The sequence below is a fragment of the Pyrus communis genome, chromosome 10 (assembly GCF_963583255.1).
Source record: "Pyrus communis chromosome 10, drPyrComm1.1, whole genome shotgun sequence".
NCBI classification, from domain to species: domain Eukaryota; kingdom Viridiplantae; phylum Streptophyta; class Magnoliopsida; order Rosales; family Rosaceae; genus Pyrus; species Pyrus communis.
This window is the reverse complement of record NC_084812.1, coordinates 25096276-25111935: the sequence shown is the minus strand read 5'-3', so window position 1 is coordinate 25111935 and position 15660 is coordinate 25096276. Positions and strand designations below refer to the sequence as shown.

The window sequence follows — 15660 nt, the reverse complement described above, 5'->3', positions numbered from 1 at the left end:
GTTATCCACTTCTTTCGTGCTTAAAGGAGGCTAGTTAGAAATTGCACTCTACCCATAACCATGCTCAAACAACTTCACAGCTTACAAAGTATCAAAATCAGGATCTGCCGTCATTTTCTTTAAGGGAGCTGCTGTCCGTATTTTTCTAATGAGCCACTTGTTAGTACGCATTGTTGGCTACTAACTATCCAATGATATTCTACTTTCAACTCATGATATGCACTTTTTAGCAATTGAGGGGTGATTTTAACTTGGGACATACAGTAACGTTCAGAAGAAAAATATCAATACACTAACAACTGAATTAGTCCCTCGGCCCAACAAATAGACATTACTTGAATTAGCTTATCAAATCCCCAAACAGTATCACAAGACATTTTTGGTCTCGAAATCGAAATTGATAACTTACTATATTCAAAGTATATTGAAGATAAAGGTAAATCACATTCCATTTTAAGGAGATTGCACAAAACACTATTTTATCCCTTATAATACCATTTTATCCCTTTTAATTCTACCATTTGTGGGCCGATTGAAATGCATCATGCTATGAAATCTTGTGGTGTTCATAGCATGAAATCTTCTTGTTTTGAGGTGGATTTTATTCACATATGGTGGTGAGTTTAGAAGCTGAGCAAAGTAAGCTTCATCTTTGATCTTCGTGGGGAGGTGAGGTGCAGGGGTTTGGTGATAAGAGTGAGGATGGTGGGACAGGAACATATCTGAGTCACCGGAAGTTACAAAACTTGGACTTCAAATAAAGTACTGACGTCTACCTCTTCTCACACTACAGCGATAAAACTGTACGCCGATAGCTAAGGAATGTAATCTAGACGCGTAAGCGTCTAGGTTCAGAGTTGTACCCTAACAAGTCCGCTATTATTGTAGGGCAGCTAGAAAGATTGGACGATCAATGCTTGGCTATCAAGTTCATTGATCATCTTATTCTCCATTAAATCACATTGTGCCCTTCCCTACAAGTTATGTAATTCAGCACCTACGCTTTTCAGAATTAACCAAATATTTCAGCGTCGACATTTTCAACAATTTGAACATATCAAATGCTTGAATTTATCAATCCAATCAATTTAAGAGTGTAGCCTCAGGAAGTAATGAAGGTAAACAAGTTACCGTACCTTCCATGCACTTCATCTAAAATCAAACGAAGCTACTGCATCGCATATCAGTTTCCTTTTTATGTCAAACAATGCATTTCAGTTAACGCTGGCCTTGGACATTTGGAACTACTCCCTTCAGGAAGGCCAGAATTGCTCTTCTTAGTTTAATCACGTACCCTTGTTAGCCATCTAGAAAAGAAAGAGGAAAACGTGAAATGGTTATAATGTTCCTAAATAATAGATGTAAATATAAGCGACAACTCAATGTATGGACATGCAGATGACCGTCAACAAACAGAATGTCCGACCATTAGCAAGAATGTTCCGACCATGCATTTGAGTGAACTTTTCCAAGCATTTATAATTAAAGCCACAAAAGATGGGCAACACTGATCCGACGGAGAAGGCCAAAATACTAAAACTGTTGAGGTGAGAAGTATGTTCTATTGATTCAATGATAATCCACCAATTTGAGTAAATCCACAAGAATGCATTGGACTAAACCAAATCAAAGGCAGGTTTTTCTTCAACGTAACTGTAATTCAGACATGCCTATTTTACCTACAAATTACAACAACTGTTGGAGGTCTTCTTGAGCTCAATTTCAAAAACTCAAATGATATGACCTCTCCGTAACAATTATCAAATTATATAAATGTACCTTATGGATATGAACAAGAAGTAATTCATGTTAGATTGTATGCCATGAAACAAGAATCGAAAAGTCTGTTGTGAAAGGAAAGAAAAAGAATAAGAAATGGAATTTACTTTCAGATATTATATTGCTTAGTTGGCACAGTTTCTTTCAGTTTAGCTCTAATTTCAGATGTCGGTGTCCATCTATTTAGTTATCACTTTCAACAATGGTATCTTAATGTTCAAGTAAACTTTGGGATACCTTCACAAATTTGATATTACAAAGGCCACTAATTTCAAGACCTTCCAAACTATGTGACAAGTCAAAATCAATATGTAACCTTCGAATTTTAAATGAAAATATGCAGGAAATGAACGATACGCAGATTTGAATGCACAGAAGAAACAAATTGGCAGGAGCAATTTGCTACACAATGAGACATTATGGGCTTTTGGGGTAAATCAACTCTCTAAGCACTACCCGGGGTTAAATCCCAAACTCATTCTGTTTCAGCTTTAACAGGCATTACTTAAATTTGAATGAACTCAACTCCAGATACTATCGCATTCATTAGTTCTATAATTTCTCTTAATACCTGGTGAGCAGGAGCTTGCAGGCGAGCTTGAGGTTGAGACAGTTTTGAAACAAAGAAGGCTAAGAGGTATAATGGCAGCTGAATAACTGCAAGGAAACCCGAACCCCATTGCTTGTATTGTTAGCCAAATCATTTTTGCTTAAACTAACTTTCCAGTTTCAATAGAGGACATACTTAGTAAGCTGAATCACAGAGAAATGATGTCCTCAATTTCAGTTTCTAAATCCAATTCAAGAAAAACTGCAAAAAAGCTTGCTCTTGAAAATTCTTCCTATTTCAAGATAAGGTAAGCTGCTTATAAAATTGAACTCAAACACAATAACTGTCTCCAGATCCATTAGTTTCAAAACTTGATCCACCAGAGTTATTCCTTCAAACTATTGTGCAAAACCCAGAGAATACATTACTTGTCCAAAACAACAAATCAGGAAAACCGACTGCCAAAACCTTTCATCATAGAAAATTATTGTTCTTTCTTAAGATTCCAAATACTTGAGCATATTGAAACAAGCTTTGGGATTTTTACCTTACAGAAGAATGTTGATAAAGGTGGAATTGGGCTCGGGTATGCACACTACAAGAATGTTGATAAAGTGAGATTATGATGAAAATATTGAATGCAGAACAACCCAAAAACTTGCAGAGTATAAAACCTATACCAGCAACATCTTGGTTTAAAAACACAAACAAGAGAATTACCCTTATCAAAAACCATGACCAACCTGCAAACAACACAATCATCTATGATGGGGGAGATCATTCTGCTTGCACAAGAGACCATTTTCAATTATTTCAAATGCAGAGCACTTAAAAGAATTATGGTTCAAATTTCACAGCAATTCAAAGCCAAATCAAACAACTGCCCTTTTCAATAAATGGTATCAACAACTCAAATTTTTTTACCTTCAATCACCATGAAAACCAATAAACACCGAAAAAAATATCAACCTGCAAGTTCATAACAAACAAAAAACTGAAATACAAAGACCAAATAAAACAACTTATTAAAGCCTCCATATGTGCAAATAAATCATTTGAATAATCCCCAACAATTACGTAAAATAAAATAGCCATGGACAAATACATATAATCTAAAAAATAAAACCAAAATTACCTAATTAAAGGCCTCAGAGGATGGCTATGGGGTGAAAGGCTGCTAGCTTGCTTAATTTTGGAAGTAATTACCTGTAAATCCAAAAGTAAAGTTAAAAAAGACTAATAAGAAATTGAATTGTTTTAACCTTGAAGCTTTGAGCGACCGTGCAGTCTCATAGATGTGGGGGGTTTTAGCCGTGGATTTGGTGGCTCCAGGGTTCTTGGGTTTTCAATGGTGGAATTAAAAACTGGAAGTAGGTGGTAGGGTCGGGCGCGCAGAGAGAGAGAGAGAGACGGTTACTGTGTCGGCATGGATTCGAGTGTCGTGGCGCTAGAGAGAGATAGAGACTGAGAGATGAGATCGGCGGACTCTTGGTTTTTGGGTCACGGGGTTGCAATGCAAGAGTAGTGAGTAGAAGAAAGAGGAAAGTGAATTGGAATAATCTGGATTAATACTAGACTAAATTTTTTTTTAATACTTGGTGCCTTAGATTTGATAATAGGGAGGTTTTTTTTTTTTTTTTTTTTTTTTTTTTTTTTTTTTTAAATAACAAAATGGAAATAGGGAATTGAGATTTTGGGTGCCATGCTAAAATTTTAGCAGTCCAAATTTTTAATCTCCCGCCTTCTCCAAATATTTTCAATTATGTACGATAAAAGCATCCATCACAGGCCAAAGGCGTGGTGAATTCACAAAAGATGATGTGGTAGTTTGATGTAACCACTACGAGCATATCTCGTGGTAATTATGATATTCCATCACGGATTTAAATTGATTTGTTTATGTGAAATTGGTTTTTTTTTTTTCCTTTGTTTTTTTTAGTATGATAAGTTTGAATTGACGTGAACTTCTGTGTTTGGAAGGTGAATTTTGGTTGAGATAGAATTGAGAACGCAAGTTGATCGTGGGTTACTTTGAATTCAGATATGTAGCATGTAATCAGGTAATTTCTATGGACATACTCTTTCTTCCAACTTCTGAAGTTGGATCAGCATATGTAAACTATTGATAAAACCATTCGTTGGTTATATATTATGAATACCTTCAAGAGAGAATATGAATATAGTTTTATTCTCTCCGTTTGCACTATGGACATTAGTAATTGTTTATCAGCACGTTATTGCTTCAACAATTAGAATTCTCTTTAAAATCTTTACCTCCCTGTCAAATGTTGGTGTTTAGTTTGTGAGAAATATGATGGTTTAGAAAGAAGTTAATATATGTTTAGATTTATCTACATTTTGATTGAAGTAGGGCCATCATCGTTCATGGCTCCACAACTGTACGAGGAGGCAAATTACGATAGTCGAAGAGTGTTTGAAAAATAGATGCGAGGGAGCAAATGAGTTTGGGATTTCAAAGAACTACTACAATTGGTGGATGTGTTTTACTTATCGTACAAAGCTTTCAAAGAGGTAAGTAGAGCCAATTAATTATGACTATTACTTCTAATATAAAGTCATAGAATAAATAAAATGATATATTGTAGTCACAAAAATTTTTAAATTCGCACGTAACGTACTATGATAAAACAAAGTCATCTCACATGAGGGAAAGCGCAGGCAGAAAACCAGAACCCTACCTTTGGGAGTTACCGGGCCTTGAATGGATGAATTGTGGATAAACGATGTCTTTATTTTTTTACTAATTCCATTTGTTTCTCTTTTGAGTTAATCATTTCTTTTGTGTTTGAGGGACTTAAGTTAATTGTTTTGGAATTCTACTTTTTGGTATTTGTTTTCTTTAGTTGCATGATTGAAAGTTTTTTTTTGCACAGATTGTAAAACCAAAACGAAAATCATTCGACTTATCAAAGTTTAGCTAGAGGATTCAATCGGGTATGCTCTTTATGTTTGTCTTACTTTGTTTATCAAAGTTTTGCTTTCATTTGGATTAGTACGTTTCTTGTTAAATTTTAGCTCTGTTTTAATTTTTTTTATTAAACAAATTTGTTGAACTACGAAAACATGTTATAATATGAGAATCATAGCAAAGCTTTTCCAAACGAAAATTTGTTTAATGAATTGAAAAGGATAATACCGTAAAAAAGATGTCATAAGTGTCTTGACATGCTATAATAGGCTTTCTTTTTGACAACTTTGTGTTTCTCATTCGTATTCATGGTTCCGTTAAGATTTTTTTTTTTTTCCTCTCTATTTTATATCGCCATCATAAGGTTGACTTCATTTTTATGTTTTCTAATCGGTTTAATTGTTGAAGTTTAATTTTCCTTTGACATTCATTCTCTCTGCAACAGTTTGTGTTCCCTTGGCAAAATTAAGCAGAATACTTGGACATCGAGAGAAAAAGTCGTCTTAGCATACAATTAAGGTTCTCATTTTTAGCTAACATTTCTATTGTGTTATTTTTAGTTTACAGCTAATACGATTTTCCTTTACGTTTTCAGGAATGCAAGAAATAATTTTATTTTATTCTCTTAGTTTGATTTGATATGTTGATGTATGTTGGGTGACCAATTCGGACTTCAAGTTTGTAATTTCATTGTGATCTTTCTTCTTATGGAGGGTTAGTTTTCTCTATGTATATCGAGGTTGTCTTTTTGTGCGGTTTATTGACTGAGTTTGATGACAATTTAAATTGTGTATTCACATATGAATTTGTCTGCTATCATTTGGGCATAAAGTTCCAAATTTTTGTGGCATTTGTGATGTAGGAGATCGATCAGGAACATCATATTTAGCTTCATTTCGTTTATGAGTGTTTCTTTTCTCAGGTTGAGAGGCTTACAGTATCTTATTTTAAATTTAGCAATGCAAAATTTTCTACAAATTGTTAACAAAAAAAGTTAAAATGAATGAATGTCTTTTGACAGGTACAAATGTACAAATTAAAATTAAACATTGTATGTTTCGCATAGCGCGCTGTAATTATAAGAATGTCTTTATGTATGAACAAATATAAAAAGAAAAAAAATTAACTACATGCAGCACGTAGTGCCGTGATGTAAAAAAATGTCTTTCTCACGTGCATCAGCGCATGCAGAAGGGCTAGTAATATATAAGTGATTAAGTAAGACGTTGTGGACCATGATGGGCCTGAAAATTTATCGATATCAATGTGCTAATTATCTCATCTTAAGGATTTTTGAAGGGCCAACGTTGAGTCTTTGGAGTGAAGGAAATTTTTTTTTTCTTCCAGTAATATATAAATGCAAAGGTTGTATAACCAGGTAGCTGCATAACAGCAGGATCAAACAAGTACAACAACACAACACACAATTTCAAGATAATAAAGTTACAACAACAAACTCATTTCTCTCTCCATGTAGGACTTTATTCTATCGGTATTTATATGCTACTCATCTCTTATTATTTGGAAGGAAAACCAGCTAGTCTAGTTTAGGGAACAGTGGGAGGTAATGGCTTCCCGAGGAATGGACGTGGAGGAAGTGGCTTCTTGTAAACTGGAACTGGTGCAGGAAGTGGCTTCTTGAATTTTGGTAGTGGATGGAAAATTGGCTTCTTCAGAAATGGCTTTTCTTCCACAACCGGAGGCGGTGGAGGACACCTTCTTTGGTAAGGATCAGCACACCTTGTGTAGGGAACACACGTCTTGTTGGGAGGACACAATTGGTAGGAAGGAGGCATTTTGTAGGCTGGAACTGGTGGAAGGGGTGGCCTGAAAAAGGGCCTTGGTGGAATGATCTTAGCTGGAGGCGGCTTCTTGGGGAATATTGGCTTGTGTGGAGGCAATATAAATTTATCTTCTTCATTGACTTGTGCAGCTTCTGCTCTTTGTAACTCTTCATTAGGCACATAGTATAGACACAGAGACATGCATAAGATTATTACGTATGAGGACAAAAACAAACATGCAATTTACTAATAACCAAGACTATATACAAAATGATTATTAAATAACTTCTGCTTAATCACACATTAGACTAATCTCTGATTACATACGAGTCTAAAAGGAAACTAAGATTAGTTTTGAAATTGTTTTATTATATGCATGCATGCATAGGGATCGAGGTTCAACTGAGGGCCCATTCAACAATGTATTTCAATATTATGAACCGTTTAGAATTTAGATCTTTTCTCAAAAATCAACGTTGCAAAAAACCATGCAAATCCAACACCATTTAACCACTCAATAAATGGTTGTCATATTAGAGTTTCTTTGAAATACTTTGGTACTTAAAAAGGAAACTATGCAAGTATATATATTACCTGAAAAAGATTTGGCTGCTGCTTGTTCACCAGTTACCTCAATGGTCTCTCCGTTGCTATGGCAGAAGCTTGCAGCAAAGAAGCAGAACCAGAAACCCAGAAAAGCCCCTTGAAAAGCAATACGAATCTGCATTGAGAACTAAGCCTTTCTAATGCTACCACTGGATATACTAACAGTGCAAAAGTGCTTAGTCCAAACGTACCATTTGGTTTTGGTGCTTTTTATCAGTTCCGCAGGCCTCGTACTTATAGCAAGTGTGATGAGCTGTTTAAGAGGCTTAGGCCTTAATTAATTAATTGAGGGTTTGACGTGGAGCTCCATTGAGATTGGAAGACGGTATCTGTACTGTATAATGGTGCAACATTCTTACGAGAGATTTTTCTATGTACATAAAACACAAATTGGTACATTATATATTATAATATAAATGAAAACAAATATACTTTTTGTTATTTTTCTACTTATACTGTTACACGTGTTATGTCAGCTCTTGTTTCAAATCCGCTAAAAAAATCTCCTTCTCACTGGCTTTGCAGCTCGGATGATGTTTATTTTCATTAATGACTACCCTAACTACTACCAGTGTCATTTAGCTTTCTGACTACAACTACCACTGTCACTGAGCTTTTCTGCTTTTCCAACTTTGTCAGGCGGAATTAATGCTGAGTAAGACAAAGCACAGATGATGTTCATTTTCATTACTGGTTAAAATAAAAAGTTTGAAATGTATAATAAGAATTTTGGAATGCTACTAACAAGTCTCTGAGAGTTGATTTTAAGTTAGGACATATTGTAATGTTGAGAAGAAAAATATCAACACACTAATAACTGAATTAGTCCCTCAGCCCAACCAATGGACATCACTTGAATTAGCTTATCAAATCCCCAAACAGTACCACAAGACATCTTTGGTATCGAAATCAAAATTGATAACTTACGATATTCAAAGTATATCTCTGTATATAAAGCCAACACTGCTATGAACAGTGTTTTTTGGGTCACAAGCTTCACAAAAAATAAGTGGACAAAAATACCCCCAAAAAACAAAGAGTTCAAAAGCAATTAAAAATAGGGTGTTTTAACAAAAAGCCCAAGTTACCGTTCACTTTAACGAAAAATCACATTTTTACACTAAAAAGTCAATCTTGATACTATTCACTTTACCCTTTATTTTGTTCTTATCATTAAAACTCAAAGTTTTCAAGCTATTTTCATTAGTTTTCCTTTAAAAATAATGCACCAAATAATGCAAGGGTATTTTCGTCATATAAATAGTTTTTTTTTATAATAATTAATTATTTTTGTACAATTTTCTTTTGGTACATTTTTTTATTTATTTTTATAATTAGTACCTCTCAATAGCCTAACAATAATGTGATTCAGTCAGTTATTTATTAAATATTAATTTTTCTATTTTTAAACACGTTTAGATCATCTTAAGAGGCTCGTAATGCTGTGAACAGTATTTTTTGGGTCACAAGCTTCACAATAAAATAGTGGACAAAAATAGCCCCAAACAAAAAAGTTCAAAAGCAATCTAAAATAACGCAGGGGTACTTCATCATATAAATAATATTTTTTTTAATAATTAATTCTTTTCATACATTTCTTTTGGTTTTTTTTTAATGTTATATACTTGGTACATCTCAATAGCCTAGTAATAATGCGATTCAATCAATTGTTCATTAAATATTATTTTCTATATTTTTAAACACGTTCAGAACATCTTAAGAGGCATGTAGTATCGATTATAAAAGGGTCTTTCGCACGCACATAATAATGTAATTCAATTAGTTGTCAAATAAATTTTTTTTTTTTTTGAACAAACGATAGTTTCCACACTAAAAGGAAGGAGGCGGGCTTAACCTTACAATGGGCTAGCAATATTGTGATTCAATCAGTTGTTTATTAAATATTATTTCCTCTATTTTTTAAACACGTTCAAAACATCTTAAGAGGCACGTAGTGCCAGTTGTAAAAAAGGTCTTTCACACGCGCATAATAATGTGATTCAATTAGTTGTCAAAAGATTTTTTTTTTCTTTTTTTCGAACAAACGATATTATCTACACTAAGGAGGAGGGGGTGAGTTTAACCTCACAATAGGTTTGCAATAATATAATTCAATCATTTGTTTATTAAATATTATTTTCTCTATTTTTAAACACATTCAAAACATCTTAAGATGCACGTAGTGCCGGTTATAATAAAAGTCTTTCACACGCGCATAATAATGTGATTTGATTAGTTATCAAATAATTGTGTTTTTTTTCTTTCGAACAAACGATATTATCTACACTAAGGATGAGGGGGTGGGCTTAACCTCACAATGGATAAGCAATAATATAATTCAATTAATTGTTTATTAAATATTATTTTCTCTATTCTTAATGTAAATTCAATAGAACGTAGATGAAAATTGAAAGACAGATTTTATTATATAAATTCAACTGTTTTGATTGGTTTATAAGGGGTTTCTTCTAGCATGGTTGAATACTATTCATTTACTTCAAATATTTGACTTTCTTTTTGTCATAAAAAAAAGTATTGAAGCAATTAACGCATATAAATATATTTAAAATGTGTAAGTTGAGCATAGCACGCCGTAGTTAAAAAAATATCTTCTACACGAATGTGAGTGCATGCTTGAAAACTAGTTGAAGGTAAAGGTAAATGACTTTTCAGGGGCTTGCATAAAACACTATTTTATCCCTTATAATCGTACCATTTTATCTATTTTAATCCTACCATTTGTGGGCCGATTGAAATGTATCATACAATGAAATCTTCTTGTTTCATAACATGAAATCGTGTATGGCTTTGAGGTGGATTTTATTCACATATGAGTTTAGAAGCTGAGCAAATTAAGTTTCATCTTGAGATTTGATCTTCCTGGGAAGGTGAGGTGCAGACTGCAGGTGCAGGGGTTTGGGTGGTGAGCAAATTAAGTTTCTACAATTTGAACATATCAAACGCTTGAATATATCAATCCAATCCATTATAAGACTGTAGCCTCAGGAAGTAATGAAGGTAAACAGGTTACCGTACCTTCCATGCACTTCATCCAAAATCAAACGAAGCTACTGCATCGCATATCAGTTTCTTTTTTATGTCAAACAATGCATATCAGGTAACATTGGCCTTGGACATTTGGAACTACTCCCTTCAGGAAGGCCAGAATTGCTCGTCTTCGTCTGATCACGTACACTTGTTAGCCATCTATAAAAGAAAGAGGAAAATGTGAAATGGTTACAATGTTCCTTAATAATAGATGTAAATAATAGTGACAACTGAATGTATGGACTTGCAGATGACCGTCAGCAAACTGCATGTCCGACCAGGTGATGACCGAAGCATGACTATGGTAACACTCATGCTACGAGTGCAGGTTCAATCAACCAAAGGCAATATTTTTACCAACAAACAGTGTACAAAGATGACAATCTGAAATGCATTGATCAATATTTAAAGCACAGAATGCACTTCAATCATAATAGAGAAAAAGCAAGTTCTGATAGTCATTTCGCATGATTTACTTAACCCCTTCTATCCATTTGCAAGAATGTTCCGACCATGCGTTTGAGTGATCTGTTCCAAGCAATTATAATTGAAGCCATAAAGGATGGGGCAACACTGATCCGACGGAAAAAGCCAAAATACTAAAAATGTTGAGGTGAACAATGTTCTATTGATCCAACGTTAATCCACCTATTGGAGTAAACCCATTTGTGTGCATTGTAACTAAACTAAATCAAAGGCAGGCTTTTATTTAATGGAACTGTAATTCAGACATGCCTATGTTACCTACAAATTACAATTAACTGTTGGAAGTCTTCTTGAGCTCAATTTCATCAGCTCAAATGATATGACCTTTTCATAACAATTATGAAATTATATAAATATACCTATATATATGAACAAGGAGTAATCCAAGTTAACACTGTATGGGAAACAAGACGCGGAAAGTCATTTTGAAAAGAAAGAAAAAGTATAAGAAACGGAATTTACTTTCGGATATCATATTGCTTAGTTAGCACTCTTTCTTTCAGTTTGGCTCTAATTTCAGATGTTGGTGTCCATCTATTTAGTTATCACTTTCAACAATGGTATCTCACTGTTCAAGTAAACTATGGGATACCTTTACAAATTTGATATTACAAAGGACACTAATCTCAAGACCTTCCAAACTATGTGACAAGTCAAAATCATTATGTAACCTTCGAATTATGAACTTTTAAATGAAAGATATGCAGGAAATGAATGATACACAGATTTGAATGCACAGAATAAACAAATTGGGTGGAGCTATTTGTTACATAATGAAACATTATGGACTTTTGGGGTAAATCGACAATTTAAGCACTATCTGGGGTTAAACACCAAATTCATTTATGTTTCAGCTTTAACAGGCATTACTTAAATTTGAATGACTCAACTCCAGGCACTGTCGCATTCATTAGTTCTAATCTCAAGACCTTCCAAACTATGTGACAAGTCAAAATCATTATGTAACCTTCGAATTATGAACTTTTAAATGAAAGATATGCAGGAAATGAATGACACACAGATTTGAATGCACAGAAGAAACAAATTGGGTGGAGCTATTTGTTACACAATGAGACATTATGGGCTTTTGGGGTAAATCGACAATTTAAGCACTATCTGGGGTTAAATACCAAATTCATTTATGTTTCAGCTTTAGCAGTCTTTACTTAAATTTGAATGACTCAACTCCAGGTACTGTCGCATTCATTAGTTCTAAAATTTCCTTAATTACTTTTTAATACCTGGTGAGCAGGAGCTTGCAGGCGAGCTTGAGGTTGAGGCAGTTTTGAAACAAAGAAGGCTAAGAGGGATAATGGCAGCTGAATAACTGCAAGGAAACCCGAACCCCATTACTTGCATTGTTAGACAAATCACTTTTGCTTAAACTAACTTTCAAGTTTCAATAGAGGACATAATTAGTAAGCTGAATCACAGAGAAATGATGCCCTCGATTTCAGTTTCTAAATCCAGTTCAAGAGAAACTGCAATAAAGCATGCTCTTGAAAATTTTCTATTTCAAGATAGGGTCTCTTGAAGCTGCTTATAAAATGGAACTCAAACACAATAACTGTATCCAGATCCATTATTTTTTAAAACTTGGGCCACCAAAGTTATTCCTTCAAACTATTGTGCAAAATCCAGGGAATACGTTACTTGTCCAAAACAACCATTCAATTAGGATCACGGCCAAAACCTTTCATAATACAAAATTATTGTCCTTTCTTAAGATTCCAAATACTTGACCCTCATCAGTCGTACATACTCCTCTCATGGCCATCTGACCTTAATAATATCCCTTGTTTTACCAACATCAATATTACAGCAAAATTGTGAACAAAACCAACTGAAAAGAGCATTCAAGTAAAATCCTTCCAGTAAAGATAACCATTAGAATCATTATGGAAGCAAATTATGGATACAATGCCTTATCCTCCAGCAGATAAGCTTAAGTCGGGATACGACTGATCAACAACGCATAAAAAAAAAGCCTATAGGTAACATGTTGGGGATAAAATGACAGCCAAGAAGGATACATTAGCACAAGCAACACCAGGAGTTTGACAAAACTAAACTTTTATACATCTCCACAGTTCAGCTAGAGAACATTATTTCCTATACTGTGGGCTTAAGTTTGTACTTTATGCTCAACATTTTCAATGTAAGGTACTAATGTTTCACACTGAAGAAACAAAACAGCTAAAAAAACAAATTGAAAAATACCGAAACAGTTAAGCCTTCACTTCCACTTGTTTTGGTCCTTGCGTCAAAAATGCAGGCCACTCATTATGCACAGTAGATTTTTCCTTGTTCTTGTACAGTGGATTCGACGTCAAGATCCTCAAACTCGAATTCCCTTTGATCTCCAAAACTTCGGGCAAGCCATTAATACACCCCTTGGACATCCCTACATCAATCCGAATTGCTCTCTCGTTGCAAATGCCATTAATCCCAAACTCTTGAATGGTATGACCCATAATCATCCTCTTTGCGCCGGGAATGGTAGCTAAAACATGTTCAAGTGCTGAACAATCACATTGATCCTCCAATCCATGCGAAAACTTCCTTAGCCAAACCACACCATTCGCACCATGACAAAACTCGGGCGCGATTCTTCCCTTCGACCCATGAATCCAATCCCTCACCTCCTCATTGATCTTCTCCAAACCATACGATACGTGCTGGCTCAAAAGCCCGCCGTGGACGAAAACAGAATCCCCGACAACCAACACAGCCACGTTATCGGAAAAGAACCGCGACGAAATTGGACCGGATGGCCTCAATGCTGCAATTCTTGCCCTAATCCCATCAGCAAACTCTTCCTTCACACTCTTAAACCCTAGGGGCACCCCATCAAAGGGATCCTTCGGCTTTTCTAAGCCTTTACAGAGAGACTTCATTCGGTTCCCAATGGAATACCAATCAGCCCAAACTCTAAACTCATCCAAACCCTTGCGGGTCACAAACCTGAAATCTCCTTCCACGTTCATGATCTCGTGGTTGCCGTGCATCGTAATAACCGTGCCGCCGCATCTGGCGGCTTCTCGTTTCAATTTCTCGAGATAATAGAGGATTTTAATCTCGTCGCCGCCCCGGTCCATCACGTCGCCGACCTGGACCACGGTGGTGGACCCTCCGACCCATTTACCCGACTCCGGGTCGATCAATTTAGCAAGCCTAAGCGATTCCTTGGTCTTCTCCAAGTCGCCGTGGAGATCGCCGATTGCGACCAAACGGTCCTGCGGGGGGTAATAGGTTTGCAGCGGTCGGCGAGACGGCAGGGGATCGTCGGAGCTGTGGCGGGCAGGGAGGGCATTCTGGTGATTTTGAGGGGAGGCGGGAAGTGGATGATTGGGGGTTTGCGGTAAGAGGAAGAGGCCGCCGCTGACGGAGAAGTCGACGAACGTGTCAACGAAAGAGGAGAGGAGATTGGGAACGTCTTTGCATGAGATGGAGGAAGAGTCCTCCGCGGCGGCTGCTGCTGGTGGTGCGGCGGCCTTTTTCATTTCCTCTACCGTGCCTTTTCTTTGCCGGGTCCAATTTGAAGAGTTCAAATCTTCTGCGGCCAAAACTTTCTGTAGCCTCTGTACCTTTTCTAGTTGAGTGACGCATGACTTATTGACTTGATGTATCTTTAATTTTTATTTTTTTATTAATTGATAAGTTGAAGAGTTAATATTATTAAGTGCGTTTTAAATATTTGCTATGTTTATAGGTCACATAGATGCTACATAGGATTTTGAGTGCAAAAAACTTGATCTAGTGTTAGGAAGGTCTTTTAAGTGATCGTTAATTTTATTTAATTTATTCATTTGGATGGTCATAAATAAAGAGAGCAAATAAAAACCTCAAAAGAATGATCACTTCCCTATAAATGGAAGATAAATTTTATTTGAAATCATACAACCTAACTCTACACCTATCATCACACAATCTTTATCTTACCATCAAACTCGAATCACGCAATTGTTGTATATCCTATGTTCTTTAATATGCTTAATGAAGGAGGAAATGAGTATGAAATGTTGGTCAAGACAAAACCTATCCCCTTATACTCGAATCACGCGATGAACAGTAACTGCCCTTAATGAACAGTAATCGCCTTTTGCATTTCCACCGTTGCACTTCAATAGTCCTGGCAATAGGCAATGAAATATTAGTATTTTTTTTATTTATAAAATAAAACAAAATAATTTTAATTGTAAATTCGGATAAGATTTTTAATCGTTCTCGTTGCGCCATGTGTCATTATCCGAAAAATTATTAAATAATACAAAATAATTTTATTTGTAATTTCGGATAAGATTTTTAATCGTTATCGTTGCGTCACGTGTCATTATCCGAAAAATTATTAAATAATACAAAATAATTTTATTTGTAATTTCGGATAAGAGTTTTAATCGTTCTCGTTGTGCCACTTGTCATAAAATCCGAAAAGACAATTATTGGGGTTGGATTTCCAATAAGATTTTTAATTGTAC

The 15660-nt window shown here is 35.3% G+C and overlaps 2 protein-coding genes and 1 long non-coding RNA gene across 5 annotated transcripts; all 3 read right to left on the bottom strand.

The window, feature by feature from the left end:
- Window positions 1-1005: 1005 nt before the first annotated feature.
- LOC137747595 (uncharacterized) lies at window positions 1006-3879 on the bottom strand. The gene is made up of 3 exons (XR_011069979.1): window positions 3465-3879; window positions 2877-2924; window positions 1006-1307 (listed from the first exon to the last, which is right to left on the bottom strand). It is a non-coding gene; the product is annotated as an uncharacterized lncRNA (long non-coding RNA).
- A 2729-nt stretch (window positions 3880-6608) lies between these two features.
- Window positions 6609-7883, bottom strand: LOC137746495 (proline-rich protein 4-like). Its single transcript, XM_068486516.1, has 2 exons — window positions 7637-7883; window positions 6609-7209 (listed from the first exon to the last, which is right to left on the bottom strand). Exons 1-2 carry the CDS (start codon window positions 7767-7769, stop codon window positions 6806-6808), a joined length of 537 nt encoding a protein of 178 aa, XP_068342617.1. The 5' UTR covers window positions 7770-7883; the 3' UTR covers window positions 6609-6805.
- A 2450-nt stretch (window positions 7884-10333) lies between these two features.
- On the bottom strand, window positions 10334-14749 carry LOC137747646 (shewanella-like protein phosphatase 2). Of its 3 annotated transcripts, none has more exons than XR_011069984.1 (3): window positions 13403-14749; window positions 12424-12509; window positions 10334-10855 (listed from the first exon to the last, which is right to left on the bottom strand). XR_011069984.1 is itself a non-coding variant. In XM_068487790.1 (2 exons), exon 1 carries the CDS (start codon window positions 14683-14685, stop codon window positions 13411-13413), a length of 1275 nt encoding a protein of 424 aa, XP_068343891.1. In that variant the 5' UTR covers window positions 14686-14749; the 3' UTR covers window positions 10334-10855; window positions 13403-13410. The 3 variants fall into 3 exon arrangements, 1 of the variants encoding a protein (XP_068343891.1); XR_011069985.1 differs by having other exon boundaries at window positions 12424-12501; XM_068487790.1 differs by lacking the exon at window positions 12424-12509.
- Between the last annotated feature and the right edge of the window lie 911 nt (window positions 14750-15660).